Below are 26,102 nucleotides of genomic sequence, written 5' to 3'. Positions count from 1 at the left end.
CAGAACCAAATCCAACCTCTTCCATTTTCCCTGTCCCTCCCTACCCTCGCGAACTCTAGGTATGACCGACCACTACACATAGAAAAAGGGGGGCTCGCTAACCCCCCCCCCCCCTTCTTAATGAACCCAACTTTCCTACTATTCATGCATCCCAACTAATCTTTCCCTGAGGCGCCTTAGGCTATCTACTTAAAAAAGCAGCTACTTAAATAATCTGTAATCTATACTAGAGATATACAAACTTTCTACTCTTTATTTCTTATCCTTTTTTCCTAATTCTTTCTTTCTTCTTTTCTCTAACTTCGTAAGGCTCTATTTATGACATCTATTCATTATACTTGCAACTCAATCGATATATTGTTATTCATATTGAGTACCGAAAGATCTATAATTGACTAAGGTATAACTAGATAAAAGGGAATGGGTATATGCCACCAATATGCGCCAGCCCACCAAAATGTCATATTCGTCCTCTCAGAAATGCCCATCAGCATTCTCGTCCCATCACCGCCTTCGTAGCCAACACCTCGATCCTCCGCGCATAAAGCTTCATCATGTGGCACACGGGATCGCCCCACACAACACCCCTGAGTAACTCATCCGTAGCCATCTGTGCGACGACGCCCTCATCCATCATCATCTCGTGGATCTGTTTCTTCCGTTGATTCAGTTGTTGACTCACACCTGTTTCTGCGCTTCTTAAAAGCACCACCCTGCCCGCAATACTTAATGTCGCTTCAGGAACTTCCCAGATTGGTGCGACGACGCCGGGAATTGGAACGGTTTGGGATTTCTTGGGCGTGGGCCGGCTTTTGTTCACGATGGGAAAGCTGCTAGACCGGCCACCCAAACCAGGAATGAGAGGCTGGAGCTTGTGAGGGGTGGCTGTTTCTAGACAAGAAGATCCCGGGGCCGGAGTAGAGTAGAGTTCTAGTAGCGATCGTACATAAGCCTTCTCAGCTCTCGGAACCGGGTCGCCTTCGTTGACGAATGAGAGGAACACTGATTTGCGGAGTGCTGGATCGCTTGGTTTGGATAATGGAAGGAGGGATATTGGCGGTGCACCAAAGGTAATGCAATGAACACGCTTTAAGCAGCTAGTCAGGGTGTTAAGTTCTGATACTGCTTCGTGGCTGGTCGAGAGCATGTGCATGTATAGGAGTGCAGCAACGGCACCGCCTGCTGAGTGACCCGTGATGAGAAGGGAATATTTGGATCGGACGTGATCTTCTTGAAGTAGATTGCGCAGTCGAGCTGCTACTGGCTTAATCATTTTGCGTGCAACGGCCAGGAAGCCCGCATGGCACAGATTTCCTGGGTCATCCTAAAGAACGGTCAGTAGAGTTGAGTCACGTGCCAGAAAAGGGGGCTCACAAGAAATCCTTTGGGAGAAGCGGGTGAAGTGCGAAGGTTCACTGCCCAGTCCATAAAGGATTGGGTTCCTCTGATAGCGAACACAATCGTATTCATGTCGTCCATCGGTACAGACTTTATGACCATAGCCTTCGTTCCCGTCATCCAATCAGAATCCACGTGGGTTTCCCTCTCTTTACCCGCAGGCTTCGTATATACGCGTTCGGAGTATTGAGCCGCTAAGCAGAGCAGTGGAAATGTTGGTGGATATCTAGTATATCTCAGAAATGGTTGAGGGTACAAGGGGGCTGGACATACAGCTTCATTGGAGGGAGATCTGGTGGCAGCCTCGAATTCGCATACAGGTAGACTTTGGAAAAGTGGTTCGTACCAGTGAGTGCTGATGATATGGGGTTATTCGAACACTCTTTTAACTTTCCTTTCGAGGGTTCCTGGGCGGAATATCCTGTGCCCTGCTGCTGCCATGTCTGCTGAGGTGGTTGGAATACCGCCAATTCCGCATCTTCTCCACTAAATCCTCCGCCATCAATGAGAGTGACCACTGAATCCAATTTTGACGATATCAGATCATATAAGGCGGCGCCGTGGCAGAGGTATTGTGCTCCTTGCTGTTGCAAGGCTGGGACTCCATTGTTGAATATCTGAGCTCCTGGGATACACTCGGGCACGTCGCCCGCAAGAAGATTTGTCACGGAGGACAATTTGAGCTTGCTGAGCGCACATTCATTTTTTGGGGGCCTTTGAGTTTGAACAACAGGGTTGGGGTAATTCTGTACCAAGCCAGGTTGGTACTGCGAGGAGGGGGCCGCTACCCAGCCTTGCGCCGGCGGAGAGTTGTAGCCATTAGGCCACTGTTCGCCATAGTTCCAGTTTGGTTGAAATGCCATGGCACGAAGTAGTTGTTGCTTGGGACGTTGACTGAGTGTTGGCGCCGACTGAGGTTGACGATGAAGGCTGGTAGCCTCTTGTCTCTCCTTGCCGAAGATCGCCGTAGCCAAGAGCACACTATGCCCTCGCTCATTCTCTGCAATGCCAGGCGACAAAACAACAATTGCTGTATGGAAAGATCAAAATACGGGGGAGGAGGGTAGGAGAGATAACCGTCCTTTCAAGCTTTATCGCAGGAAGAACGCTGGCCGATAAACAGGGGCGCTATTAAGATCTACCCATGGGCTCCAAGGTCTGTGTGTCGAGTCGACTAATCACACCTAAAAATAGGTGACAAACACTTCCTTACGAAGACAGCCTCGTAATCTTCGAATGAACCATGGAGCGTCTGGGCGTCTCTTTCTTTGTAATGGGCTCATTTGCTGGGCCTTGTCTTCTCGGGAGCTACCAAAGTACAGGTAAGGTATATTTGGTACGACTCCTAAGGTATGGATACCTCGTTACAAGTCGCTGTGAGCCGAGAAGTGGAAATCTTTATATTCGTGTATCAAATTGAAGTCGCAATGTATTCATCCAACAAGAATAAGGAGCCCAGGGCGGGGGTTGCGAGCATACCAGACCATAGACTGCAAATAATTTTTAAAATATAACTCTTCCGGCCCCTCAAATCTCTGGAAAGCTAATAGCTTCTGTGTCACTTCTTTTGATGTGCGGCACAGCATGTTCCCACATCTGATCAATAGACTTTCCCATCGTCTTCTCAGAAATACTCCCCTCAACAATGAGCTTTGCCAATAAAGCCGCATCTTCCAGCACAGCATCAACATCAGATCCTCCGGCGGGCATCATTGCTGAACAGCATCGCCTGCAAAAGATGACGTATGTAGAAGGAATCCAGGCCCAGCATTCGAGTTTAGCTGACACGATGCGAAGAGGTGATGACTATTCACTGTGAACATCTAGCAAAACCCCAGACTCTGGCTTCCAGTGTTCTGTAAGCTTGAGAGCCAGGTTAGCTGCTTTATGTGATGAAGTATGGAATTCATTATCGGGTATCGCAAAATGTCCTCCCTCAACTGCCATCAAATACCCCTGTACATGTAATCCTCTGTGGAGGTAAGTCGACCGCCGCATCCCAGAAGCGACCGTGGGGAAGTGGCGAGACCCTGAAGTCCTGTACCGTCAATAATTGCGTTAAAGCAGGAATTGTTTGGCTTCATCTCGGCGCAAGTCCTGAGCACGAGCAGCCGGAGAGCGCGCTCGAAATGTGAAGCATATGACATTCTTTTTTGGCCACTGGACGAGGGCTAAGCCGACAATATCCCGGCTAACAATTAAGATGTGAGAGGAAGAAATTTTGGAGCAAGTAGACGTTTATAGCGCTTGCTGGGAAGTATCAATGAATGGATGCGTAGATGACGATTTGAAAGGACAAACGAAAGCAACCACACAGAGAGGTATATGTATGTACATATATACATACACTTCGAGGGAATGAGAATAGCAGGCCTTACGTATGACAACGCAAGACAGATCTTACAGTAATGTCGTTCTAATCAGACGCGTAGCATTGACGCCGTATTCCCTGAAGCCCTCGGACACTTCTATTCTCCGAGCGGTAATTATCTGCGTCTTCCGCGCATGATGGTGCAGCACCACAGGGATCTCGATTCATTCGCATGAACATGAATAGATGGGTGGCAGCATGAAGGACGTGGAGAGAGCAGGAGGGGGAAGACGATGAATCCTGATGGTCCAGAATACTCTAAGCCTGTATTAGTAAGCGAGCCGCCGACCTCCCCAAACATCCCTCCAGTCGCGTTACGCGTTGAATACCTATCCTCAACCCCAAACCACCCGCAACCCCCCCACCACACTGTCTCCGGCATGCGATAGATTTACGAATTAGAGATCTTCTCACAGTATTGGAAATAATCGCCCGGAATTACTACAATGCCTCGCCCCAAGCGAACAAAAGTCGCGCCCTCTGCGCCAGCCCCACGCGTAAGGAAACGCGGGAGTCCTGTTAAGGTCGAAGCACTACCCCCGGCGGCGAGAGAAGACTCCCTTGACCTGTACAATGCTAGCGATCCGGATGTACGAGCGAAGAAAAACAAAGGGAAGGCTCCAGCGAGAGAGGAAGGCCTGCGCACGGGCGGGCAACTGAGCGAGCCAACAGAGGGCAGGCTGGAAAGTGGAAATGTTGTACCAGGAGGTGAGGATGATGGGTCTCTTTTGGGAGACATTGATCTTGAATCCAGCAGTCCTGCCGTGGAGGTTGGCCGGAGGGATCGAAGCAGCACTGCGATTGAAAGCTCAATACTTGCGATTGGAAATTTTCGGAGAAGGCCGCGGCAACCCAGCATTCTTGGCCGTGGAACTGCACGAGCGCGGTCTAGTAGTATTGGATTAGACATTGACGGAGAGATACCAGCGCAAGTTGGGTCGGCATTGAGGACTGGGAATTTCAGCAGAAGGGAACGCGAACCGAGTATATTACGGACGGCCCAAAAGACGCAGCAATGGCGAGGAGAATACGACGGAGAAGATGAAGACGATTTTAATCCCGAGGATGAGTCAACACCTTTGAATCTGTCTAAGACGAGGGCTATGACTACTTCATCCGCCGTATCATCGTCTAATCCTAGGAAGCGCAAGTTATCAGCTGTCCAAGTACCCCAGTCAAGCCCAACTCTCGAAGGTCCTAAAGAGCAAGAAACCGTTCCAGCAACTGCGCCTCTCAGCGACGACGCTGAGGAAGGGGTCGAAATTCCATCATCACCTCCAGAAGCTCCAATCACCTCAATTGAGCCACGCCCCGTTACTCCAGAAGTAATGAGCGAAACCATGGCTCCTCCTCAAAGCAGCAGTTCTTCACCAGAAAGTCTACTGGAGCCACGAAGAACACAGAGGACTCGAGCACAAACAAGCATATCCAGAGGACGAAGACCTTTGAGAGGCAGAACGCCACCGCCAGCAACCCAGGATTCGCCAATTTCATCTCCTCCATCACTCACACACTCGCCTAATCGCCCGGGTAGGGAAGCACCCAAGCATAGAGGAAGAAGACAACCTCCACCAATCAGCACTTTCTCCACTGCGCAACTTGAGGCGCTCCTGCCCCGAAGACGACGTCAAACAAACCGTGATCCTTTCGATATTGCCAGTTCAGAAGATGAAGTCGACGTCTCTGGTCTAGCCTCAGACGATGACGAACTAACCAATTTGAGTGTGCCCCCGGCAACTCGACGGGCACGCAACCCCTTGATGCGCCGTCCAGCACCTCTTAAGAAGCCAGCTAAGTCGAAAGCTGCTCCTAAGCCCAATTCTAAGACGCCAGGCCGCAAAACTACGTATGGTCGGCAAGCAAATGCTACGTCCGATAAAGAAAATGAGGAACATGACCCAGATGATAGTTTGGGGCCATTGCCAGATGATGCGGAGGGAAATGATATCACCGAGAACAGTCGAGAGTCGGAGATCAGGCTAGGAAAGGAGTTAGAGAAGGCAGCGAAAAAGTTTCAGGAGGTTGATAAGTGGGAACTGGAGTTTGAGGAGGTGACTGCTAGTAGTAGCTCCCCGAGGGATGCTCGATGAGTCTAAATGTTTGGGTTCGGCTTGATAAATGGGCTGAAAAGGGACGGCAAGGGTGTTTTGCTGGAGTTGGGGGCTGCACGGAGTTGGGATGGTCATGGCAGGATATGTTTCTTGTGCTGCATGAGACACAGGATAGGAATAGCATGACATGCTTAGTTCGAGAGGCTCGTTTGAGTCCTTGCATAGATAGCTTGCTGAGCCGAGCAAGATCTTGGCTGGAAATCGATGTGTTGCTTCGTCGTTCCAAGTATTATGTTGCTGATTCTTTTTGATTGTATTTCATTAAGATGGAATGTCCGTACGCGCCTCTTTCTCGCGGTCAATCTTCCTGCTATCTGCACCAGATTTCCCACGGGTTTGATGTTATCCTCTAAACGCCATCCCATGCCGTGAACACCATACTCTTACTGTGCCCCATTCTCCTCCTTGACTTCCTCGAATGTAGACATCTCTTCATCAGTGCCCCCCGCTAGAACTTTCGTTTTCGGCACGTATCCATCATCTGGACCACCTCCTGGAGTAACAGCCACTACTTGACCATTCTCATCAATGAATTCGAAATTATACCGTGATAGCAAATGAGGAATTGCCGATAATTGAGGGCCATATCTCGCGGTATTATCGTAGAGCTCGAAGAGAGGGACGGCCAGAAGTTTCATATTCTTCGGGACACTGAGAACCTCTGTGAAAAGGATTAGTTTCTTGTAGAGAGGACGAAGAAAATAAACTTACTCTGTCTCGGAAGTTGGATGAAATACAACTTCTTGCATTCCTTCGGCCTCGTAACATGCGCCGGGATGAAGGGGTACATGAAAGTCTCGAAATTCGGCCTCCACCACTGCGCCAGCGTATCACCAATCTCCCATTCCTCATTAACGCCCTCGCCGCTAAACTGCGTACCTACAGGCGCCAGTCTCTCGTTCAGCCTCATCTTGAACCCTTCTATTTCCTCATCTTCGGGCTTCAGGTAATCGCCAGGGAGCTTGAAGAACGCGTTCGCGATTTGCAGCATTAGGATGTGAGGATGGTTATGCTCGTGACAAACGAGGATCCCTTCGCACGTTCGCCGCATACCGTGCGCGACATAGTGTTCTTCGAGGCGCTTGAGGCGCGCGAGCACCGAGGGGTCTTCTTCCGGTTGGGTCTCTTTGGTGCCGAAGGTGTAGTTGGAGAGGGGATAGAGGCGGATTGTTTTGGGCTGGTTGCCGTTGAAAGACTTAGGGAGGAGAGGCGGGTAGGAGGTCTGAAGAGCAGTACTAGTAATAGTCGACATCTTTATTCGTGTGGAGAGGAGATGGGAGGACTTGGGATATCGGTCGCGAGATCTTTGGGTGGTAGCAGAATCGAGCGAATCGAGCGAATTGAGCGAATGCGCTTCACCGCCTTGAGTTGACATCTCGGCGGAAGGACTCCCCATTACGAGGTTACGACAATACAAATTGGGAGAATTTCACGACCCGTCAGTTTAAATGGATATAGACTACTACTAGCTTAATCCAGTTTGACTTGGTATGGAAATCAAAGCCTTGGAAAAGTGCGCTGTATACTACTTCACTGCAACTTCACATATCACTTCAATAGCCGTCACCATCCCAATTGGATTAGGGTCCCTACAGCTATATCTTTGGTTAATTACGGCAAAGGGGCCACGGAGACGGATCCATGATATGCCCCGTTTACAAGGCTCGGATCATGTGCAAAGAAGAGTCGTGAACATGCACTTCAATTGGAAGTTCTTATAATGAGATATATACAATACCGGCCTCCCCCTAAGGCCTCTAACAGACTGTTGGTTGCGTTTATCGTTGTCCGAGTGCCTCGTTCGTAATTCGCTGAGATTCGGGAATTTCGGCGACGTCACCTTGGGCTGACAGAGGGTAGGAAGTCTCTGGAAGGGATTCAAGGTGCTTTCGGTGATGCTCATTGGCCTATCACTTCGTTAGTATCCAGCTTATTGTGAGAAGGTCTGGCAGAGAAGAGCTTGTCTAGGCAGGACATAATATCCGAAGAGGCGTCGACTTACAAATGGAAGACCGCAGTATGTGCACTGGCAAATCTGAGGTTTATCGGTGTTGATGAAGATCCTTGGGTGCCCCAATGGACCGCCACCTCCATCGCATGAAACAACACGTTCATGTGTCCATCGTACCGGCTGCTTGTGGATCAGGGAGATAGCTGCTTGGGGCGCTGGCTACATAAGAAGTTAGCTCTTGCCAATAGACAAAAGGATTCCAAGCATCTCTTGGCACAGCAAAGTGTCCTCTCTAATACAGGCAGCATACCTGAAGCTCCATGATAGTCTGCTCAAATCGAGGCCCAGTCATTGCTTGTCCTCTCGGTTTCTGACTCCGCGACCACGTAGTGGCCCGGTTGGGCGCCTGCGCAACCCTCAGCCGTTCGGCATCCTCGACATTCTCCTGTAATGGCGCATCCTGGTGTATCGTTTCGGTTGGCAGTTCGTTGGTCTTGGAGACATTGGGTACCTCCTTCGGCTTGTTTGGGTCATTGGTGCCCCGCTGTTCATTGGCGGTATAGCTATAGGACCTCCTTGCAGAGACCTGAGCTCTACGAGAGAGCTGCCAGATGGCCCTCGATCTTGCGGTGGACAGCATCGTGGTGGTGGTTCAATTGCTTGTAGCGCGAGGTTGCTAGTGGCGCGAGGACGAGGTGTTGTTGCCGCCGGATCTTCCAAGCTCGCTAAAATTTGGGCCGCCCAAGCGTCTCGGCCGTCACGAAACTTGCCTTTCACCTCAAGTTCTAGAGCAACTTGTTTTCAGACAAGTCTCAATCGACACACGAAACAGCCAGCGAGGTGGTATCCAGGCATACCACGCGTCTTCGAAATAGCTGTTTCTGTTCGCCTATCAAGATGTCGAGCGCCGGGAGCACGCCTGGCAGCGCGCCAAAGGCGATGTCCTCGAGGCTCTTGACCATGAAATTCATGCAAAGAGCTGCTGCGTCATCGCCTGCCTCTCCTTCAAGTCCTGCGGCCGATGAACCCCCTTCAAAGCGCCTAAAAAAGAATTCGGATTCGCCTTCGAGACCTGCAGTCGATATTAATACGCTCGCAGATCAAAAGGCCATTCAAGCTGCGCTAGATGCTGAGGAAGCCAAGCGCCAGGCAGCTCTGGAGAGACAAGCTGCCGAAGCAGGAGATACTCGATGGGTGTTGAGCTTCGAAGGTCAAAACAGTTTACAGGTAGCTCCTAAACCCGCTTTACGAGTCGTTCAAGCAGGATATGCCAGTCTTGATGTTCCCTTGCCTTCGCATCTCAAATCTACAGAAGTGGAAGATTCAGACGAGAGCTCAGCAATGATTGGGCGCAGGAGCTTTGGCAAGTTCAACCAGACTCAGGAGGTAATGTCATCATTCATTCTATGCCATTATTCGGGTCTTTTAACAAAAGTTTTAGAAACAAGGTTCTTCATCGGACGATTCCTCGGGATCCGATTCAGAGGATGAGGAGTCCGACGAGTCAAGCGATGACGATAACGATCCGACGAGCGAGTTGATAAAGGCTTCTCGTCAAGAAGCTGCTCAAAGAGTAAAGGCGGAGCGGAAAGCCAAACGAAAGGCGGAAAAAGATCAGGCTCGGGAGTTTGTCAAGAGAAGGAAGAAGAAAGAGGTCAAACTTAACCGTATGACATCTCTGACTGGAAGACAAGACAGACAAGCAGAGTCCAATAAAGCTTGCTTCAAATGCGGCGGGCCCCATTTGAAGGCGGATTGTCCACAAAATCAAAATCATAAAAGGTTTTTCCAAGGTGGTGATGATGGTCCTTTGCGAAAGGCTCGCAAAGTAAATTGAGAAAATTTCGAGGTTTTGGCAGTTGTGTTGCCCAAGATGCAATGGTTTAGAACGGCATCGTCGGGGATTCATTTTCGAGCATTGAGCGTGGCGCTGACTCTAGCATTTTGGAAGGAGTTCTTTGGTCGTTCGTTATAATCATAAAAAGATAGCATGGATTCGAAAATATTTATACTGTCTAAGTATTCTCCAGGTGTCCTCTTTATATCACGTTTATCTGGAAGCTATGTCTTCTCTCTTCCTTTCCCCTACTCCCTTCATTATATCTATACCCACCGGGAGGACTCGCAAATAATCTCACTTGGTAAATCATTGACGGCTGACAGCTCAATGCGGTCCACATTGTAGCTGGAGCGCGCCACCGAGGTCTGAAGACGATGATGATGAATTGCAAATCATCCAGAAGATTTACTTACATATAGACACATGAAGCACATTACAGTATGCCTACCTACCTATTCTCCACAGTCCCAGGTCTATAATCTCCTCTCCATGAATACTGACTGATCTGCTCTTCCCTTGATGCCTTCGCCAACCGAAGAAGATTCGGGATTGGATATTGCGGTATCTATTATGGTTTGATTTGAAGACAGTCCAGTCAGTACGAGAATGGGACGGTTTTGGAGTTGTAGTTGAAAGGGATAGATAGATAGATAGGTTGAGGAAATTATGTAAATGCTTCTTCATGCACTGCTTGCTTACTTCAAGTAAGGTAAGGCACCGACGACTGATAGGGCAAGGCTGGCTATAGACAAGGCTATGAAAGGCGCGCGCTATCGTTCTCAGCCATTGCTTTTTGCAGACCGTATATAAAGCCCGGTTTCAAAAAGAGGTGATAGTTTAATCATGAGCACAGTTTTGGATATTGAGCATATGCTGGTCACAACCTTTTACGAAACACTTGGTTGCATTCACATCACGTGGCGAGGCTCTTGACCTGGCGTGCGACTGGAGATGGGTATCTACAGCGCCTATACCAATGTCCAATGGGCATCCATGGTTCTGAGTTTTCATGTTCGCAGCTATTTCTGCGGATCACTGCCGCATGCTGCTAAAGGCGCCTGTGCTAGCACCTGCTAAGTATTCTCACATATCTTTCTATCGCAGCCGTCTTCTTTGCCTCATAACTTTGAGTCCAATTCCTCAAACTCGCTGATATGTTTCACGGGTTGTGGACCGGCGCTGACCTGCAGTTTCGACTTGAACTCCCGCACGTCCGTAATGATGTATGGCGTAGTCCCGTTACCCTCTTCCTTGACTGGCACAACCTCGCCATCTTCCTCGTCCTTTGAATCTTTATTCAAACCCAGCGTCTTGATTCCCTTCTCTACCGCGGTGACACCGCTTGCTCCCTCCGTCTTGGCTGTGGCTTGGGCATTGAGGTGAATCGCCAACTTTGACCGAGCAGCTGAGGTTGGCAAAATATAGTAGTTATAGAATTCAATCATGTCGGCTTTGGTAAGTGCCTTGATGTGTGCGGCATCGTGGTAAACTGTGGGAAAAATGAGCAATGATCAGTTGTGTTGAAGATGGCATAACCTTACCTAGTTCAAAGTCAAAGTACTCTCCATCAATGTGCGACCAGAGTCGGTTTGATTCTTGATCCAAGTTCTTGAGCTTCTCTAATCTTTTCGTGATCAGACTCCTTTTGTGGCCTTCAAATTCAGCTTCGGACATTTCCGACAAGGTTTTCGCAAAACCGGAAAGGAAAGAATCAATCCGTCCCTCAAGATACTCGGGAGGTTTTTCGCTCTGGATAATGAATCTATAGCCAATAGAAGTAATGGTGAAGCGAGCTCCACTAAAGACAACATATCCAAGCTGTTCCTTTGTCCGTAACTGGTCGAAGGCAGGCTCGTGCGTCATCTGATCAAGAAGAAGCGTTTTTGCGCGCAGTGGACGTATAGACTTGTCACCGACATATAACAAGTATTCAATGCAGTGGTTGACGTTTGCTGGATCTTTCAAGGTCTTGTGGTAGACAAAATTGCCCCCGACAGGGAACACCAATGACCTGGCGATAGGCCACTGAGTTTGAGGTAATATTCTGGGCTTCAAGCTGCTCTCAACTAGATCGCCAAGTCTCAAGGCGTCCTCTTTGTACAAGTTCCCATGCACAAGAGTCTCGATATGCATCTGTCGAAGCAGATGTGGGTAGAATTGTTGTATGTCAGCCGCTGTGAGGTGGGGCAGTTCTGCCAGGATTTGTTCATTGATATAACCCTTCTCGCTGGTGAGCCATCTCGTGAAATCGCCAACTTGGCTGTATGGTTGTTGAAAATCCCAATTTTTGAGGCCTCTTAGCAGTCTCTCCTTGATGATCTCAAAGCGGTCCGGCTTGACCTCCAGATCCCTCATGGTAATCAAGACCTTCTCTAACAAAACTGGGAGTTTATCGTTGTAGCCTGATACCGTAATTTCAAGGCCCATTGAATGACTGGCCACCGAATAGTCCAACCCGGCAAGTTCGGCATCATAGGAGTATTCTTCCAAAGCATCCCGTACCATATCAGTGTAAAGCCTTGCTTTCAGTGAGTTCTCCGCGGTGGCTCCAGGAAGCGTATTCCTGCAAGTGATGAACAGGTTGGCTTTAGGCACCCAAAATGTGTCGTCCTTCTTGAACCATACTCTGGCAAGGTCATCGTTTCGAATCAATTTAGGTTCAACCGCCGGCTCTTTGACGTCTCTTTTCTCAACCTCAAGCTTCGTTGGTATAAACTGATTCCTATGAGGCAGATGCAACTCCGGCAAGCGGTCCTTGGAAGTAGTCGAGCTAGCACGTTTGATTTCATCAAGGAAGTCTGCAGGAATCTTCTCATATGTGTACTCGGTGCCATACCATTTCTCTTTTTGTTTCCAGACACCTGGGAACTTTTGAGAAACAACTGTCATCCTGAAATTATCCGGTCTAAGACAAGCCAGCCCTTCTTCGATTTGGGCAGGATCGAATTTTCTTAGCCTAGAAATCCTGGGTTAGCCACGCGGTTTCCTTTTCTCAACCGAACGAGATCCTTGGGACAAATATCGGAGATTCTGCGGGAACTTTGCTCAAGCTTACCTGCTATGCCCGCTGAGAAGCCATTCTCGCGGTAGAGGGGTTTGCATCACAGAACTTATCTTGCTGGTGAATCGACTTGCCGGGGTCTTCTGCTTGAATTTAAAATCCACATCTGCCAGCCCCTTCTGCTCTTCGAAGATCCACTTCTGAGGAGGAGTCTCCCTGAGCAATGAAACGTATTGGAAGAAAACCTTTACGACCTCCTTGTAGTTCTTTAGACCATCTTCAGTCAAGCGAATCTGGCAGTTGAAGACTGAAGGAGTTCCAGGACACATGGGGTATGCACCTGCACTCAACCCATTTGCCCAACCTTTCGATTTGATATAGGACATTATAGATCCAGGGCCTTCATGCCCAATCAAGTGGCTAATGTATCGACTTGGCTGGGTTTCAAACAGCATTTCCTCGTTTAGAAAGGGAAACGAAAGGTCCAGTTGCCGTGAGTCCATAACCGGTTTGGCAAAACATTGAGTCAAGAGATCATCAGGCCCGAATGGCACCTCGTCCTCCCATCGATTCTGTGGCAGGTCCTTATTCCGCACCTCGGCGAATAGATCGGCCGCCCATGCTTCTAATGTATCTAAAGGCTCTCTACCTAAGATGACCAATTTCATTCGATTTGCAGAATAGTGCTTCTCGTGAAATTCCATGAACTTCTTTCGAACGTCAATACCACGTGCCTCGGGCTCTGTTTTCAATACCTCAAAGTTCCCAGTGGAAAAATGACAGTATGGGTGTTTCGGGTTTGACAAGGATTTGTCCAACTGATGTAGCCGCCATTGATCGTTTTGCAGATTCTTCTTGTTCTCAGAATCCACAGCTCGGAGTTCTCGGTCAAGGGTAGAAGAAAGGAATAGGGGATCAATGAAGAATTGAGCGAATCGATCTAGCGCGCCATAGAGGGGCGAGGTTTCAGCATCTTCAGCTCCTTTTGCGGCAACCTCGAAATAATAGTTCGTAGAAGTGGCGCCCGTATAGGCATTGGAGCTCCCAGAATGTGAGGCAAGATATTGCGAGTATGCGTTCTCAATTGGGTATTTCTTTGTGCCCATAAACAGCAGATGCTCTACGGCATGAGCCATGCCAGGCATGTCCGCTTCATCACTGAAGTTGCCAACATTGACATCCATGGCCGCACTAGCCTTGTCGGTCTCTGCATCGTGCACAAGAAGCACCTCTAGCTGATTGGGAAGCTTGACAACCCTGTACGACCTATCATCGAGAGACGGGGTTTCGAGGCGATCCGTCAGCCTTTCCACTGGCCTATGTCTGTGCTCTCTCAAGGAACTGTCCATAGATGCTGGTGTCTGGGGTTGAGATAACGTAGACATGCTTGCGTATCGTGAAAGGAACGGACGAGGTTGGAAGGGATTCGAGTGATTGGGAAATAGAGGAATCCGAGTCGTAGAAGCAGAGACGGAGGGGAGCGCCGGTCCCAGTCGATTGACCCCGCGAAGCCTAACGCCTTGGGGGAACACTAGAGGACGGAATCTGGATATCAGGGAAGTCTGTGCGACGGGGGCCGAAGGGCTGGTGGTAAGCTGAGGATGTACAGTTGGGATCTGGAGAATGGGGAGGTCGTACGCGGAGAAGTGAGCTTTTCTTGGAAGCTGTTGAGTCTAGGAGTTGTACTGATGCTGGTGTTGGCAGACGGTTCCTGTTGTAGCGCGAGGGACGACAAGCCGAGGAAGACAGGAGTGGTCGCAAGCGTGGAACCCCCAAATCAGAGCAGATTGGCATCGGCCGGGCAGGGAGGAGGAGGAGGAGGAGGAGGCGGGAAAGGAGGAGGAGGAGGAGGAGGAGAAGGAAAGATCAGAATGCGCGAAGACCTTGTTGGTCATCTGGCGGGGAATTTGTGCGAGTACTCTCTAGTGGCTATCAGACTGTACGGAGTATTGAGGTATGTCGTGTGCGGTGAACGGTGAACCTGTACATCAAGGCCAATGTCCAAGCGAAACCCAATAGAACAACAGTATCCTCCGTATTTCGACTCCATGTTAGTAAACAAACACCTTGTGAGGCCACATGTCGACCAGCGCAGAAGAGTTGGAGATCCCATGTTTCCTTGCCAATAGGAACGCAACCCACGCCCATAGCACGGGAAGCCTCTTCCTTGCCAGCCGCCAGGTTTACGGATCTAAGGTTGCATGAGTCGCGCGAATCAGTACCTTAGCACGTACAATGCATCTAGCCCGATAAGGACAGCTTGGAGGAAGATGGGATGGTTCTTCCAGATAACTGAGATATCACGACTTGTGGAGTTCCGGCAGATTGCATGTTCCATGTTCAGAGCTCTGCAGCAAACCCGCGCCTGGCAAGGGCAAAAATTGGTTTCCTCTTCATCTCGGAACAAAGCCTTTCAAGAAGAAGTGCTTCTGGCCGGAGGAAGGGTGTATTCAAGTTATCCATCTATCTAAACGTAGTAACCCGGCATATGTCCGCGGTGCCGAAGCTCTACCCACTGCTGAATGCACGTAAGCAGCGGCAGTTCCCTACTGTCTTGACTCTTAAGACTGGGTCCTGTAGAACGCCACCACAGCTCCAAGAGAATATGGAAAGTACTCAGCAATTCGCCCAATCGCGAAGCTCGTGGCTTATCATCCAGATCTCCTACTCAAGGCGCCTACCCACTGTTAAGAAGGCCTTGCATACTACATGTTTCACAGAGTATATCTGACATAGCTACTGAACCTGTTCGACCCCAAATGCAAGGCACCCAACTCACCGCTATATCAAAGGGATGTGTCCGGGGCTGCTGGTTTTCAGGGCACAGTCAAATTCTCTAAAGTGTGCTTGACTTCCGGTATCAGATGCGCAATCTGGTTTGGATCCCGGAGTGCGACCGTTATGTCCTCTGGTAGCTTTCCGGAGAACAGAAGACTCTGAAAGTTCGTTAGAAAAGCCAACCGGCGATGCTGAAAATTGGAGATGACGAGCCCACCTTCTTCACTTTATCGAAAGCGTCCTCCTTCTCAGTATAATCCCGGATAACCTTCCCGGCATTGAAATCCACGTAAATCCTAGTATCCCTGATCCTCACAAGGACTCCGTCAAGTCTCATAAACAAACGGCAGAGTAGCAACATCCTGTCGGGCATCACCCTCACTTTGCAGGATAAGACCGAGATTCCATTATCATCGAGCTCGCTTTCGTAGAGAACCACTTCTTCGAAGAATAGGATAGGGTCGGGCCGTTTCAGAAGTTCGATTGGGATTCGCTCAGCATCTTGTTGAGGAGGCATATTGAAAGGCTTGCCCTTGGTGATGGTGCCCTTGTAATCTGTCGTGTATGACCAATCGAATGGCTTCACCACCTCTTTGATACCTTCGTGCGTTTTCTCCCTATCTAATGTCAACACGTATCTATAACCAAGAACTGGTTTTCATACCTGCTGCTTGACCACTCTTTTGAGTATGCAACCTTCAACATATTTTTGCCCGTCTTGTCCACTCTGTCCAAAGCATCATACGCATTAAACTCCAACCTCCACCCACTTTCCAGATGCTCGATAGAAACCATATTATCACCAAAAATCATCTCTGGAACAGGGATGCCTAGCTTCTGTGACATCTCATCGATCGGCCCAGATTTGGAAATAGGAAGCTTCCGCGCGCTGATCTTGAAGCCCTTCTGAACATGCGACACGGTTGATTCGTCTGCGGCAGCGGGCGTCGGATAGTGTTCATTTACTGCGCCGTTGAAAGACATGGCTGCGACCCAATTCGGATTCAGAGGCTGATAGGATTTGTGTGTTGTGCTAGATCTTACGGAGTATGGAGATATTGCGACGTGAGAGAGAGATCCCCTGGAGGTATCTCAGGTGTGGGGTAACTTTTGGCGGGGAACGAGTCATCCAGGCGGAAAGGTGTTGCCCTGGTAACAGGCTAGCGCCGAAACCCAAAACATCATCTCGATGAAAGCAAAGCAACTTGGTCCTCGACAAGTTTATACTAACCAGCAGGAAGAATAGGCATTGAGCCATCGGAAGATAAAGTCAGGTATAATTGATCAGCATTATACTGTTGCCAACACTGAAATGGCAACTCGCACTCTTGAATCACGCTTCGAGCTCATGTCCGTGAATGACGAGAATGATCCCGGTGATGGAACCAAGTATCAAAAACCAAAGGTTGGTTTATGGCCATCGAAATTAATATCACGCACTGACTTAAAGAAGGTCCCCACTACTGCATCGAGTTCCCAGTTATCTCAACACTCAAGTCGTTCCAATCTTCTCAAGATCGCATTACAAAATCAAAACACAACAAGCACGATAGTCACGGTTCCCTCTCAAGCAGCACAATGGCGAGGGTCGCACATTCCCAATGGCTCCGGCTCACCTCCACGAAAGGCTGCTTCTGGCTCTTCTCGTGGCTCTGATGAAATCGTCAAAGTCGAACGCAAATCAAATCCAATCTACGAGCAGCCGGCACCACCAAAACAATTTCACCTCGGCATGTTTGAAATTGGTCGCCCTTTGGGGAAGGGAAAATTTGGTCGCGTATATCTGGCCAGAGAACGAAGCTCTGGATTTGTTTGTGCCTTGAAGGTCCTACATAAGAACGAGTTGCAGCAAGGCAAGGTCGAGAAGCAAGTTCGAAGAGAAATTGAGATCCAAAGCAATCTACGACACCCGAACATACTTCAACTATATGGCTTTTTCCATGACAGCAAGAGGGTCTTCTTGATACTGGAATTTGCAGGCAAAGGAGAACTGTACAAGCATCTTCGTCGCGAGAACCGATTTCCTGAATGGAAAGCAGCTCAATATATCGCCCAGATGACTGCCGCCTTGAAGTATCTGCACAAAAAGCATGTCATGCACCGCGATATTAAACCGGAAAATATTCTTGTTGGGATACACGGCGAAATCAAGATTTCGGATTTCGGTTGGAGTGTACATGCACCAAACAACAGAAGAAACACGATGTGTGGAACACTGGATTACCTACCTCCGGAGATGATCAAGCCAGGAAGCCAGGATAACTACTATAGCGAGAAGGTTGACTTGTGGAGTTTGGGCGTATTGATGTACGAGTTTTTGGTTGGCGAAGCACCGTTCGAGGATACTCCTGTCATGACCCAACGGAGGATTGCAAGGGGGGAGATGACAATACCCGGCTTCGTTAGTCCAGAAGCAAGAGATCTGATCAAGAGGGTAAGTGGCCGCCTATTGATGTTGGAAAATTCTCTGACCCCCTATAGCTTCTGGTCCTGGATCCAGAGAAGAGAATTCCTCTCGAACAGGTCCAAAAACATCCTTGGATAGTCAAACACTGTGTAAAGGGCGAGCGAGCCAGTTTACGGGATTCGAAGTCAACTGGTAGCAAATCCTCCGCAGAGCGTGATGAGTGATGATTTATGACCTTTATATCGGCGTTTGGAGATGATGGTATGGGTATCGATAATGTGGATAAGCATAATGTTTGGAGTCGGAGATCAATATATTCCTTTGCGCCTACGCTGATCAAATATAACCGTAACAAACGCCGCCCATTCCCGGGTTCCTATTCTATTTATACAAAGCCGCATTGTGGATTATCTATAGATTCCTTCAAACGGCCGTGTGTCCGCAAAACACGAATCCCAGACCTCATTAACCACCTTCGCTGCCTGCGCCTCATCTTTACAGGATGGTCTGCTCATTACAGATTTGATGGCTCTCGACCTCACACAATTCTGATGCTGTTGCGTAACCGTCCAATTATTCCTTGTAAAGAATTCTCTCGTCCACCGACATTCTCCGCTCAAACTCGATGCTCGAATCTAACTCAACGTGTTAGTGGTACCCTTTTTCGTTCGCGGGACTGCGTGAATACTACCTCAGTACATGCGGCATGCCTCAAATCGGCCCAGTCAACCTTCCATCTCAAATGGTCCCAAGCATGCACCATCTCATGACTTAGCGTATCCTCCAGATGCTTCTTATCCCTCATCTCGTTCGCACATATCAATATGCCGTGATCTGGGCTAAACCCCCCTCCTTGCCTAACCACAGTTCCATCCTCTGTTCTTCTAGCCGGGCATCTCCTACACTTCACATTCTCCGCATTCAGATCGCCGTTTAACTCCCTGATGTTCTTCTGCATAAATATGACCATGGGCGAATACTTGAAGCAGTAATCCCTCCACTCTTCACATCGAGCGCAATCCCGCGCTTCATTCCTGATATATGCAGCTTCGCGAAATTCTTCTTGTCCTTCTCGGGTCATTTTGCCCGTCAAGATGTTCCAGTAGTTTGACCATTTGGCGTTTGGATCGTACCCTGTTACTGCGGGGTCATTCGCACGATTTAGGGGGGCTTCAGAGGAATTAGACGCCATGGTGAGGGCGAGAGGTCTGCAAGGAGGAAATAGGGATTGAAAGGGCGCGCAATTGATGTCGGTCTGTCGTTTACAGGGCGTGTCTTCCGTCGTGGTTAACTTTTACTGGGGTTTAGAAAGCGGTGTCTGTATTTGGCAGGAAAAGTTGGGTTCTGCCGAGCGAAATCGCAGACACACAAACGTACATATTACAGAGTCATACCGCTGGTTTCTCGAGATGCTAGATATATCCAAGAGCTTTGGTTTTGAAGCATTACTGAATCTTCCAAAGTTCGATCAGAATCCAAGATGAAGGGACCCAAACCTTTGGCAATTGTCATAAAGCTTGGTAAGTCCTAATTATCACTGAAAAATGTGAAGCGTCGTTGACTCGTTCCAGGAACAAGTTCCATTGTTGACGAAAAGACCCATGAACCGCTATTATCAACATTGTCCCTGATTGTTGAGACAGCTGTAAAGCTTCGTAAAGATGGACACAAGGTGATCATTGTGTCTTCCGGAGCCATCGGGGTTGGTCTCAGGAGAATGGACCTTGACAAAAGACCAAAGCATCTTCCAAGGATACAGGCACGTGATCTTCACATACAAGCTGAGGATATTTGCTGATTCATGCTCCAGGCTTTGGCAGCAATTGGACAATGTAGACTTATAAGTCTCTGGGATAGTCTTTTTGGCCACTTGCGACAGCCAATTGCTCAAATACTGCTTACGAGGAATGATATTGCAGATGTAAGTAGTATTTCAAATCCGAAACGAACCAGCTTCTCACGCCTACCTAGCGTACACAATATCTCAATGCTCAGAATACCTTCGCCGAGCTCCTTGAGATGGGGGTAATTCCCATCGTCAACGAGAATGATACTCTTGCTGTTACTGAAATCAAGTTTGGAGACAACGACACTCTATCAGCCATCACAGCCGCTATGGTTCATGCGGATTATCTATTCCTCATGACTGATGTAGATTGCTTGTATGACAAGAACCCAAGAACAAATCCGGACGCCCAGGCCATTGAGGTTGTTGAGGATATTACTGCTTTGCAAGCAGATGGTACTTACCCAGTCCTGTACGGAATCCGAGTTGATGTGACTGACATTCGAGTAGTATCCAGCGCAGGCTCGAGCCTTGGTACGGGTGGGATGTCCACCAAGATTGTAGCAGCACGTCTGGCCACCTCAGCAGGTGTGACAACCGTCATCACACGCTCCTCTAACCCAGGAAACATAGCAAACATAGTACGCTACCTGCAGGCCATTAAGACCTCGTCTTCTGAATCCTCCACGCCCCCGCCAGGAAAAATCATCACTTCCTCAGACACAGCTTTCGAAGAGCCGTTGGCTAGATCAACCGCTTCATTGACCCTTGAAGGAAAGCTCCAAGCTCCCTTACATACAAGATTCATTCCATCCTCTCATCCAATTCGAGACCGACAGTTCTGGCTCCTCCATGGCCTTGCTCCCCACGGCACAATTTACATCGACGCTGGCGCGCATCGTGCTCTGGCAAACAAAGCGGGCCTCCTTCCTGTCGGCATCGTAGATGTGGAAGGAAACTTCGCACAACAAGAAGCTGCTCGTTTAGTAGTTGTGGAACGAATCCCTAAATCGGCAGCCGCTCAAGGAGCAACGAAATTATGGGAAGGACCTGGTCATGAAGTGGGCAGGGCATTGGTGAATTACAGCGCAGCGGAGATTGCTAGGATTAAGGGGGTGCAGAGTAGTGAGATTCACGGACTGCTTGGGTACGCTGATAGCGAGTATGTGGCGCTGCGGGAGAATATCAGTTTCTTCACGAGGGAAAGTAGACCTGTGACGCCGAGTTTGGAGGCATAGATGAGGGAGCTCAGCGGCGTTGGCGTTATTTATGATGGGGTTTCGATGAGTAGACTGTCAGAAAATGGAGTTCGGGGGGGGTTAGAAGGCCAAAAGATAAGGGCTCCAAGATTTATTTCATGATGTTCGTACAGTATACTCCGACAATAAACGATTCCCAGAATGGGATTACCGCACTGATAGAGAAAGGCCATAGGCCTATGGGAGCAACTATCCGACGTCAGGTATCCAATATCAATAACAATTGAGAGTAACAAGAGGGTTACAATCCCCTCTTGGTGGCTTGTGATAAGTTGCCGCGTTGCAACAGCCGACCGATCAAACCTCGGTCAAACAAGCTGCCCCGCCAACCGCACCCCAAGCTCTGCGGTGCTCCTACACCTCTCCCCTCCTAACTCTATTCCCAACCCAACCCTCCGAAATGCTACTCCTGGGCCTTACCGGTTCAATCGCGACCGGCAAATCCACCGTATCCTCTATCCTCTCCCAAGCGCCGTACTCGCTCCCCATCATCGACGCTGATGTTCTCGCCCGGAAAGTCGTCGAGCCAGGCACGGCCGGCTACAAGAAAATCGTAGCGCATTTCGGTCCCACGACTCCCGACCTCCTTCTCGAACCCCCCTCAACCCCAGATCCTTCTGTGGATTTCAGCAAAGGCGCGCCCTTGAACCGCCCCGCGCTGGGCCGGCGCGTTTTCGGGGATTCGGAAGAAAAGAAGAGGGATCGGGCGGTCTTGAATGGCATCATCCATCCGGCAGTTCGGTGGGAGATGTATAAACAATTGTTATCTTGTTATTTGAGAGGCTGCTGGGCGGTCGTCTTGGATGTGCCATTGCTTTTTGAAAGTGGGATTGATGCAATATGTGGGACAGTGCTTGTAGTTGCGGTTACGGATCCTGCGATACAAATGAGGAGGCTGCGGGAGAGAGATAGTCACTTGACGGCTGAGGATGCAGAGAATAGGGTAAGGAGTCAAGGGGATGTGAGGGACAAAGCAAGAAGGTGTGAGGCGAGGGGTCCAGGGGCGGGAGTAGTTATTTGGAACGATGGGGGAAAGGAGGACCTGAAGAAGGAGGTCGATAGAGTGATGAAGGAGATCAGTAGAGCGAGCCCGAGATGGTGGGCTTGGTTACTTCTGTTATGTCCGCCGTTGGCTGGCCTGGCGGGCGTTTGGAATCTTTACCGAGGACAAGTGATGAATAGGAAGTGGAAGGAGCAGGAATTGCAGGCCAAAGCAAGGCTCTGAGGTAGATGAAGGTCTTTTTTTATAATTCAAGATATCTTGATTGGCTTCGCCAGCGCGGTGTCAGAAGGTAGACGTGGTGGTGCTTAAAGCATCGAGCCCTCAAAGCAGCTTTGACAGTTTCTTTGTGTCTGACATGTAAAGCATAGTAGTCTTACATGGTCGTAATGACAGGAAAGGTCTCAGATAATACAGGAAAGGGGTTGTCTATAAGTGATAGTCAGCCAATTTCAGAACAAGAAGCACACATTCTGACAAGAAGACTGATTTAGTCTATCGTTAGGGCGGAAGGTCTCAAGAGAGGCATGCGATGGTCACAGTGACTCCTGATGGATTGGCTTGTACTTGTATGCGGTGATAGAAATACTTCATCTGGAAACTTGAACAATTCCGCATGAACTCTCACGACAAAGGTATTTGGAACAGCGGCAACTATACCTTTGTGGGTGATTTCTGCCTTTAGCATCATAGCACATTAACTTTAGGAGTTGATATCACTGTTATAAATCAAAGCAGCTCAAAGATAATGTGTCGTACTGTAAATTTTCTCTTTGGTGATCGGGTGAAGTCTATCACAAGTTGAATTCACGATGACTGTCCTCCTTTCCGCATACAACATCAACGGTCACTCCTTCCTGTTCACTTCCACCACTTTTAACATTCCCCTCTTAACATACCCTTTATACGCTCCTACACATCATCTAGTTCTAATCGAAGAAAGAAATTATTATACCCTCTTGACAGATTCTGTGGATTTTACCTGCTCTCAGCAGTGCCTATTGTGTTTTTCTACAAATACTTGCGAGTTCCACAGTTGTGGGATCATTCCGGCCGCTCGTCTGTAATGAGACGCCATATGAAGTGTCGAGTCTTTACTTTCGTGAGGAGAGACAGCACGCGGAGCAGTCATGGTAAGACCAAACTCATTCATAGAATGGGTAGCAGGCGCACCAATTCCAAGACAAAGGCCTTCCCAACATGCCAGAAGCCGGTCGAGGTCTCCACACAGACGTGTCATTGTCCATGTGGAAACGAGTGATTCTGAGTGCGGACGCTCAGAGACTTCGTCTGGTAGCAGCCGGACTTCAACCCCGCCCAAGAAGGTCCGGTTCAAAGAGGAGAAGCGGAAGTCTTCACTAAAGAGTGGTGGTAAGGGAAGGGGTTCAAATGGAACTAGCAGTGAGGATTCTATGCATCACTCATGCCCTAGATGCAATGGCCGTCTGAGTGAATCCCACGGGAGAGACAAGCAGGCGAGAAATCAGAACCAACCTAATAGAACTCAGAATCAGCACAAGCAAAACAACCAGGGAAGACAACAGAACCAAAACCATATCGCCCAAGGTATTCGGCAAACTCAGAACAATCGCCCCCAGAACAATCGCCCCCAGAACCTGAGGAATAATCCGAGTAACAACAACTCGTCTTTAACGCAAACCAGACGTGGATCTCGAGTACGCCTTTTGGATCAAAACGGAAATATGGTAGCTCGAATGATACAACCCCGCAGAGCGACGGTCATTCTCCGGGAGGATGTGATTGAGTGCCCTTCTGATCCGCGCCCAAATGCATTCTTCGATTTGCAAAGCGGTATCCTACGAGTTTACCATGGCACAGTGTACGGCAATCCCTACACTACCCTCATTCCAACTCCCGCAGATCAGATACCTATCGGTACATTCGCGCCTCAAGTTTCCCAGTTCGGTGGGCCGCCCTCAATGCAAACCCCTATGCCCCAATATCAGCAGCCATCATATAGCTCGCCTATAGGCAATACTGGTTGGGTCGATATGTCAACTCAGCAAGGGGGTAGTATGCCTGGTGGTTGGCCAAATGGTGAATATACCAACAATCAAGCTTCTGGATCGGGATGGAATAAAAATGTTTCAAACCAGACTTCTGGCTCTGGCTGGGTGGATAACGACAATAACCAGGCTTCGAACGGCAATTACACTACTTCGGGCTGGGCTGACAATAACAACCAGTCAAGCCAGACGAGTAACTTCGGTGGGGATGGGAACACTGGCTGGGGAGACAACACCCAAAACTTCAATGATAATAACCCCAACAATAACAACTCGTATAGCGGAGGAGGGGCAACGGGAGATGCATCAAACGATAATCAGCAGTCGCACAATGTCTGGAATAGCCCGAACAATAACCAATCTAACAACGACAATCCATGGGGAAATGACTCGAATAATCAGCCTAATACCAACAATACCAACTGGGGGGGAAGCCAGCCGTCCAACAACAACCACCCCTCAAGCCCGGTTAATATCAACAATGGAGGAAGTAATGACAATTCTTGGGGCCAACCTGCGAACCCAGCTCCATGGGGTGATATGTCTGCCGCCCAGAGCACTCAAGCCGGGGGGAATAACCCAGGTAGTTATAATACGAGCAATTCCTGGGGTGGAGGGAATGACAATTCCAACAGCAATAATCAAACCTCCTGGGGTGGAGTTGCAAACGGTAATTCGAGCCATAATTGGGTCAGTTCGAACGGTGGTAATGGAGGCAATCCTGTGTGGGGCACCGAGACGGCTATGTCTGGGGGAAGCTGGGCCAATGGTGGAATAGGACCAGTTAAGGCAAATCAGAGTGGGTGGTGAAATCACCATTCATGGTATGGCATATAACGGAATTAGACATGATATCGGGGGGGTGGCCTTTATGGTAAAGGATTTTACTTGGCCTGTGCCGACAATAGGTTCTGATTTCCGTCAAGGAGCCTCTTGCTCCGGTCTGGTGCAGGCCTAATTTGCTTATGGGCAATTTTCCTTTTTTTTCTCAGAGGGTTCAGTGCACCGGGAACTATCATGGTGTTGGCTGGAGGCTCTTCCTACTTTTTTGGGTTTGGGTTTTTTGGGGGGGGGGGGATATACTACGGAGTCTATATTGTTTAGCTTTCGCTTTAGCAAGGAATCAAAGAACTTCTATACAGAATCCAAATCAAAGCTCGAAGAAGATAAATAAGTGAGAAAGTAAAATGTACAAAAGACAAAGCAAGAAGGACGAATATCAGACAACTTGAAGCCCCTGCTCGCTCCACCCAAGCCTATGACGTCCAAGCCCCGCCAAAACAGAATATCAGATAACCTCCAAAAAATGCAACCTGGAAACTCAACCGCTACATCGGGAAACATAACAATTCTGCTTCTGCTCCTACTTCTGCTCGCATTATTTCCGAGCTTGTTCCATTTATTGTGAGTTTCCTATCGTCGTTTACGTCTCAGTGCCTGTGCTAACCCGGCCAATACAGCTGGTCAATACCGCTCCACCTCCTCTCACCACTCACCTACCTCGCCCACCCTTCTCCGTCTCCAGTTCCCCTTCCACCAGCCAGTCGCAGCAATAATATGTCCTGGTTCCAGAAGTCGCTCACGCTGCCCCCGAAATCGCGGGGCAGCTACCTGGTGACCGATTCCATCGTGTCACAACTTCCCGAAATCAAATCATACAAAGTGGGGTTGCTGAACCTGTTCATCCAGCATACATCATGCGCGCTGAGTCTGAACGAGAATTGGGATGAGGATGTTAGGGCCGATATGAGTGATGCGCTGGATCGCATCGCGCCAGAAGATCGCAAGGGCGATTTGTATAGGCATAGTGCCGAGGGGTTGGATGATATGCCTGTATGTATACATTCCTCTGTGTTCGCCATTCGGATGGAATCCGAATGCGCATTTAAGATGTAGGTCGGGGATAATGCTAACAGGTGAGAACTACAGGCACATATCAAGAGCGCCTTGATTGGAGCGAGTGTCACGATTCCGATAAAAGATGGGAAGTTAGCGACTGGGACGTGGCAGGGAATTTGGTATTTGGAGTTCAGAGCAAGTAAGCATCAACGGAAAGTGGTGGCCACGATACAGGGAGAGAAAGCTTGAAATCTTTGCGTTGTATTTCCTGGCTGAAGCTGGCGACCTGAACATACCTGGTTATGCTATGCTATGAATTTACACGAACTTCTGT

General features: G+C 49.0%; 14 protein-coding genes across 14 annotated transcripts; 7 read left to right on the top strand and 7 right to left on the bottom strand.

Annotated features, from left to right (window-relative positions):
* Nucleotides 1–375: 375 nt before the first annotated feature.
* Nucleotides 376–2,329, bottom strand: M430DRAFT_114156 (hypothetical protein). The gene is made up of 3 exons (XM_024861545.1): nucleotides 1,672–2,329; nucleotides 1,375–1,624; nucleotides 376–1,324 (listed from the first exon to the last, which is right to left on the bottom strand). The coding sequence occupies exons 1-3, from the start codon at nucleotides 2,259–2,261 to the stop codon at nucleotides 488–490; spliced, it is 1,677 nt and encodes a 558-aa protein (XP_024725957.1). The 5' UTR covers nucleotides 2,262–2,329; the 3' UTR covers nucleotides 376–487.
* A 1,786-nt stretch (nucleotides 2,330–4,115) lies between these two features.
* On the top strand, nucleotides 4,116–6,235 carry M430DRAFT_32803 (hypothetical protein). Its single transcript, XM_024866236.1, has one exon. It carries the CDS (start codon nucleotides 4,216–4,218, stop codon nucleotides 5,857–5,859), a length of 1,644 nt encoding a protein of 547 aa, XP_024725956.1. The 5' UTR covers nucleotides 4,116–4,215; the 3' UTR covers nucleotides 5,860–6,235.
* Nucleotides 6,236–6,263: 28 nt separating this feature from the next.
* On the bottom strand, nucleotides 6,264–7,166 carry M430DRAFT_132900 (hypothetical protein; the record flags this gene model as incomplete). The annotated part of the gene is made up of 2 exons (XM_024862273.1): nucleotides 6,592–7,166; nucleotides 6,264–6,541 (listed from the first exon to the last, which is right to left on the bottom strand). The coding sequence occupies exons 1-2, from the start codon at nucleotides 7,130–7,132 to the stop codon at nucleotides 6,264–6,266; spliced, it is 819 nt and encodes a 272-aa protein (XP_024725955.1). The 5' UTR covers nucleotides 7,133–7,166.
* A 492-nt stretch (nucleotides 7,167–7,658) lies between these two features.
* On the bottom strand, nucleotides 7,659–8,471 carry M430DRAFT_92667 (hypothetical protein; the record flags this gene model as incomplete). Its single annotated transcript, XM_024869725.1, has 3 exons — nucleotides 7,659–7,787; nucleotides 7,883–8,050; nucleotides 8,142–8,471. 3 exons carry the CDS (start codon nucleotides 8,469–8,471, stop codon nucleotides 7,659–7,661), a joined length of 627 nt encoding a protein of 208 aa, XP_024725954.1.
* A 257-nt stretch (nucleotides 8,472–8,728) lies between these two features.
* On the top strand, nucleotides 8,729–9,668 carry M430DRAFT_15642 (hypothetical protein; the record flags this gene model as incomplete). Its single annotated transcript, XM_024863293.1, has 2 exons — nucleotides 8,729–9,217; nucleotides 9,273–9,668. 2 exons carry the CDS (start codon nucleotides 8,729–8,731, stop codon nucleotides 9,666–9,668), a joined length of 885 nt encoding a protein of 294 aa, XP_024725953.1.
* Nucleotides 9,669–10,789: 1,121 nt separating this feature from the next.
* M430DRAFT_24758 (hypothetical protein) lies at nucleotides 10,790–14,057 on the bottom strand (the record flags this gene model as incomplete). The annotated part of the gene is made up of 3 exons (XM_024865129.1): nucleotides 10,790–11,160; nucleotides 11,213–12,627; nucleotides 12,727–14,057. 3 exons carry the CDS (start codon nucleotides 14,055–14,057, stop codon nucleotides 10,790–10,792), a joined length of 3,117 nt encoding a protein of 1,038 aa, XP_024725952.1.
* A 288-nt stretch (nucleotides 14,058–14,345) lies between these two features.
* On the bottom strand, nucleotides 14,346–15,010 carry M430DRAFT_15640 (hypothetical protein; the record flags this gene model as incomplete). Its single annotated transcript, XM_024863292.1, has 3 exons — nucleotides 14,346–14,594; nucleotides 14,647–14,863; nucleotides 14,907–15,010. The coding sequence occupies 3 exons, from the start codon at nucleotides 15,008–15,010 to the stop codon at nucleotides 14,346–14,348; spliced, it is 570 nt and encodes a 189-aa protein (XP_024725951.1).
* Nucleotides 15,011–15,488: 478 nt separating this feature from the next.
* M430DRAFT_24757 (hypothetical protein) lies at nucleotides 15,489–16,434 on the bottom strand (the record flags this gene model as incomplete). Its single annotated transcript, XM_024865128.1, has 3 exons — nucleotides 15,489–15,608; nucleotides 15,668–16,067; nucleotides 16,115–16,434. The coding sequence occupies 3 exons, from the start codon at nucleotides 16,432–16,434 to the stop codon at nucleotides 15,489–15,491; spliced, it is 840 nt and encodes a 279-aa protein (XP_024725950.1).
* A 328-nt stretch (nucleotides 16,435–16,762) lies between these two features.
* Nucleotides 16,763–18,081, top strand: M430DRAFT_92905 (hypothetical protein; the record flags this gene model as incomplete). Its single annotated transcript, XM_024869745.1, has 3 exons — nucleotides 16,763–16,855; nucleotides 16,901–17,884; nucleotides 17,932–18,081. The coding sequence occupies 3 exons, from the start codon at nucleotides 16,763–16,765 to the stop codon at nucleotides 18,079–18,081; spliced, it is 1,227 nt and encodes a 408-aa protein (XP_024725949.1).
* Nucleotides 18,082–18,264: 183 nt separating this feature from the next.
* Nucleotides 18,265–19,049, bottom strand: M430DRAFT_94090 (hypothetical protein; the record flags this gene model as incomplete). The annotated part of the gene is made up of 2 exons (XM_024869816.1): nucleotides 18,265–18,492; nucleotides 18,549–19,049. 2 exons carry the CDS (start codon nucleotides 19,047–19,049, stop codon nucleotides 18,265–18,267), a joined length of 729 nt encoding a protein of 242 aa, XP_024725948.1.
* Nucleotides 19,050–19,286: 237 nt separating this feature from the next.
* On the top strand, nucleotides 19,287–20,881 carry M430DRAFT_39059 (hypothetical protein; the record flags this gene model as incomplete). The annotated part of the gene is made up of 5 exons (XM_024867293.1): nucleotides 19,287–19,377; nucleotides 19,429–19,616; nucleotides 19,668–19,778; nucleotides 19,829–20,099; nucleotides 20,154–20,881. The coding sequence occupies exons 1-5, from the start codon at nucleotides 19,338–19,340 to the stop codon at nucleotides 20,879–20,881; spliced, it is 1,338 nt and encodes a 445-aa protein (XP_024725947.1). The 5' UTR covers nucleotides 19,287–19,337.
* A 421-nt stretch (nucleotides 20,882–21,302) lies between these two features.
* On the top strand, nucleotides 21,303–22,127 carry M430DRAFT_92707 (hypothetical protein; the record flags this gene model as incomplete). The annotated part of the gene is made up of 1 exon (XM_024869728.1): nucleotides 21,303–22,127. One exon carries the CDS (start codon nucleotides 21,303–21,305, stop codon nucleotides 22,125–22,127), a length of 825 nt encoding a protein of 274 aa, XP_024725946.1.
* A 905-nt stretch (nucleotides 22,128–23,032) lies between these two features.
* M430DRAFT_15634 (hypothetical protein) lies at nucleotides 23,033–24,739 on the top strand (the record flags this gene model as incomplete). The annotated part of the gene is made up of 1 exon (XM_024863291.1): nucleotides 23,033–24,739. One exon carries the CDS (start codon nucleotides 23,033–23,035, stop codon nucleotides 24,737–24,739), a length of 1,707 nt encoding a protein of 568 aa, XP_024725945.1.
* A 747-nt stretch (nucleotides 24,740–25,486) lies between these two features.
* M430DRAFT_24751 (hypothetical protein) lies at nucleotides 25,487–26,017 on the top strand (the record flags this gene model as incomplete). The annotated part of the gene is made up of 2 exons (XM_024865127.1): nucleotides 25,487–25,762; nucleotides 25,859–26,017. 2 exons carry the CDS (start codon nucleotides 25,487–25,489, stop codon nucleotides 26,015–26,017), a joined length of 435 nt encoding a protein of 144 aa, XP_024725944.1.
* Nucleotides 26,018–26,102: the final 85 nt, after the last annotated feature.

This window comes from Amorphotheca resinae (genome assembly GCF_003019875.1).
Source record: "Amorphotheca resinae ATCC 22711 unplaced genomic scaffold M430scaffold_1, whole genome shotgun sequence".
NCBI lineage: Eukaryota > Fungi > Ascomycota > Leotiomycetes > Helotiales > Amorphothecaceae > Amorphotheca > Amorphotheca resinae.
The sequence above is the reverse complement of the archived record's forward strand: the minus strand, read 5'-3'. Positions and strand labels throughout refer to the sequence as shown.

Excerpts from the sequence above, each read along its gene's own strand:
- M430DRAFT_114156 (XM_024861545.1), bottom strand. The coding sequence starts at position 2,261 with ATGGCATTTCAACCAAACTGGAACTATGGCGAACAGTGGCCTAATGGC. Across the intron at positions 1,625-1,671 it reads GATCTCCCTCCAATGAAGCT|ATATCCACCAACATTTCCAC; the intron begins GTATGTCCAGCC and ends GAGATATACTAG. Across the intron at positions 1,325-1,374 it reads CTTCTCCCAAAGGATTTCTT|GATGACCCAGGAAATCTGTG; the intron begins GTGAGCCCCCTT and ends ACCGTTCTTTAG.
- M430DRAFT_32803 (XM_024866236.1), top strand. The coding sequence starts at position 4,216 with ATGCCTCGCCCCAAGCGAACAAAAGTCGCGCCCTCTGCGCCAGCCCCA.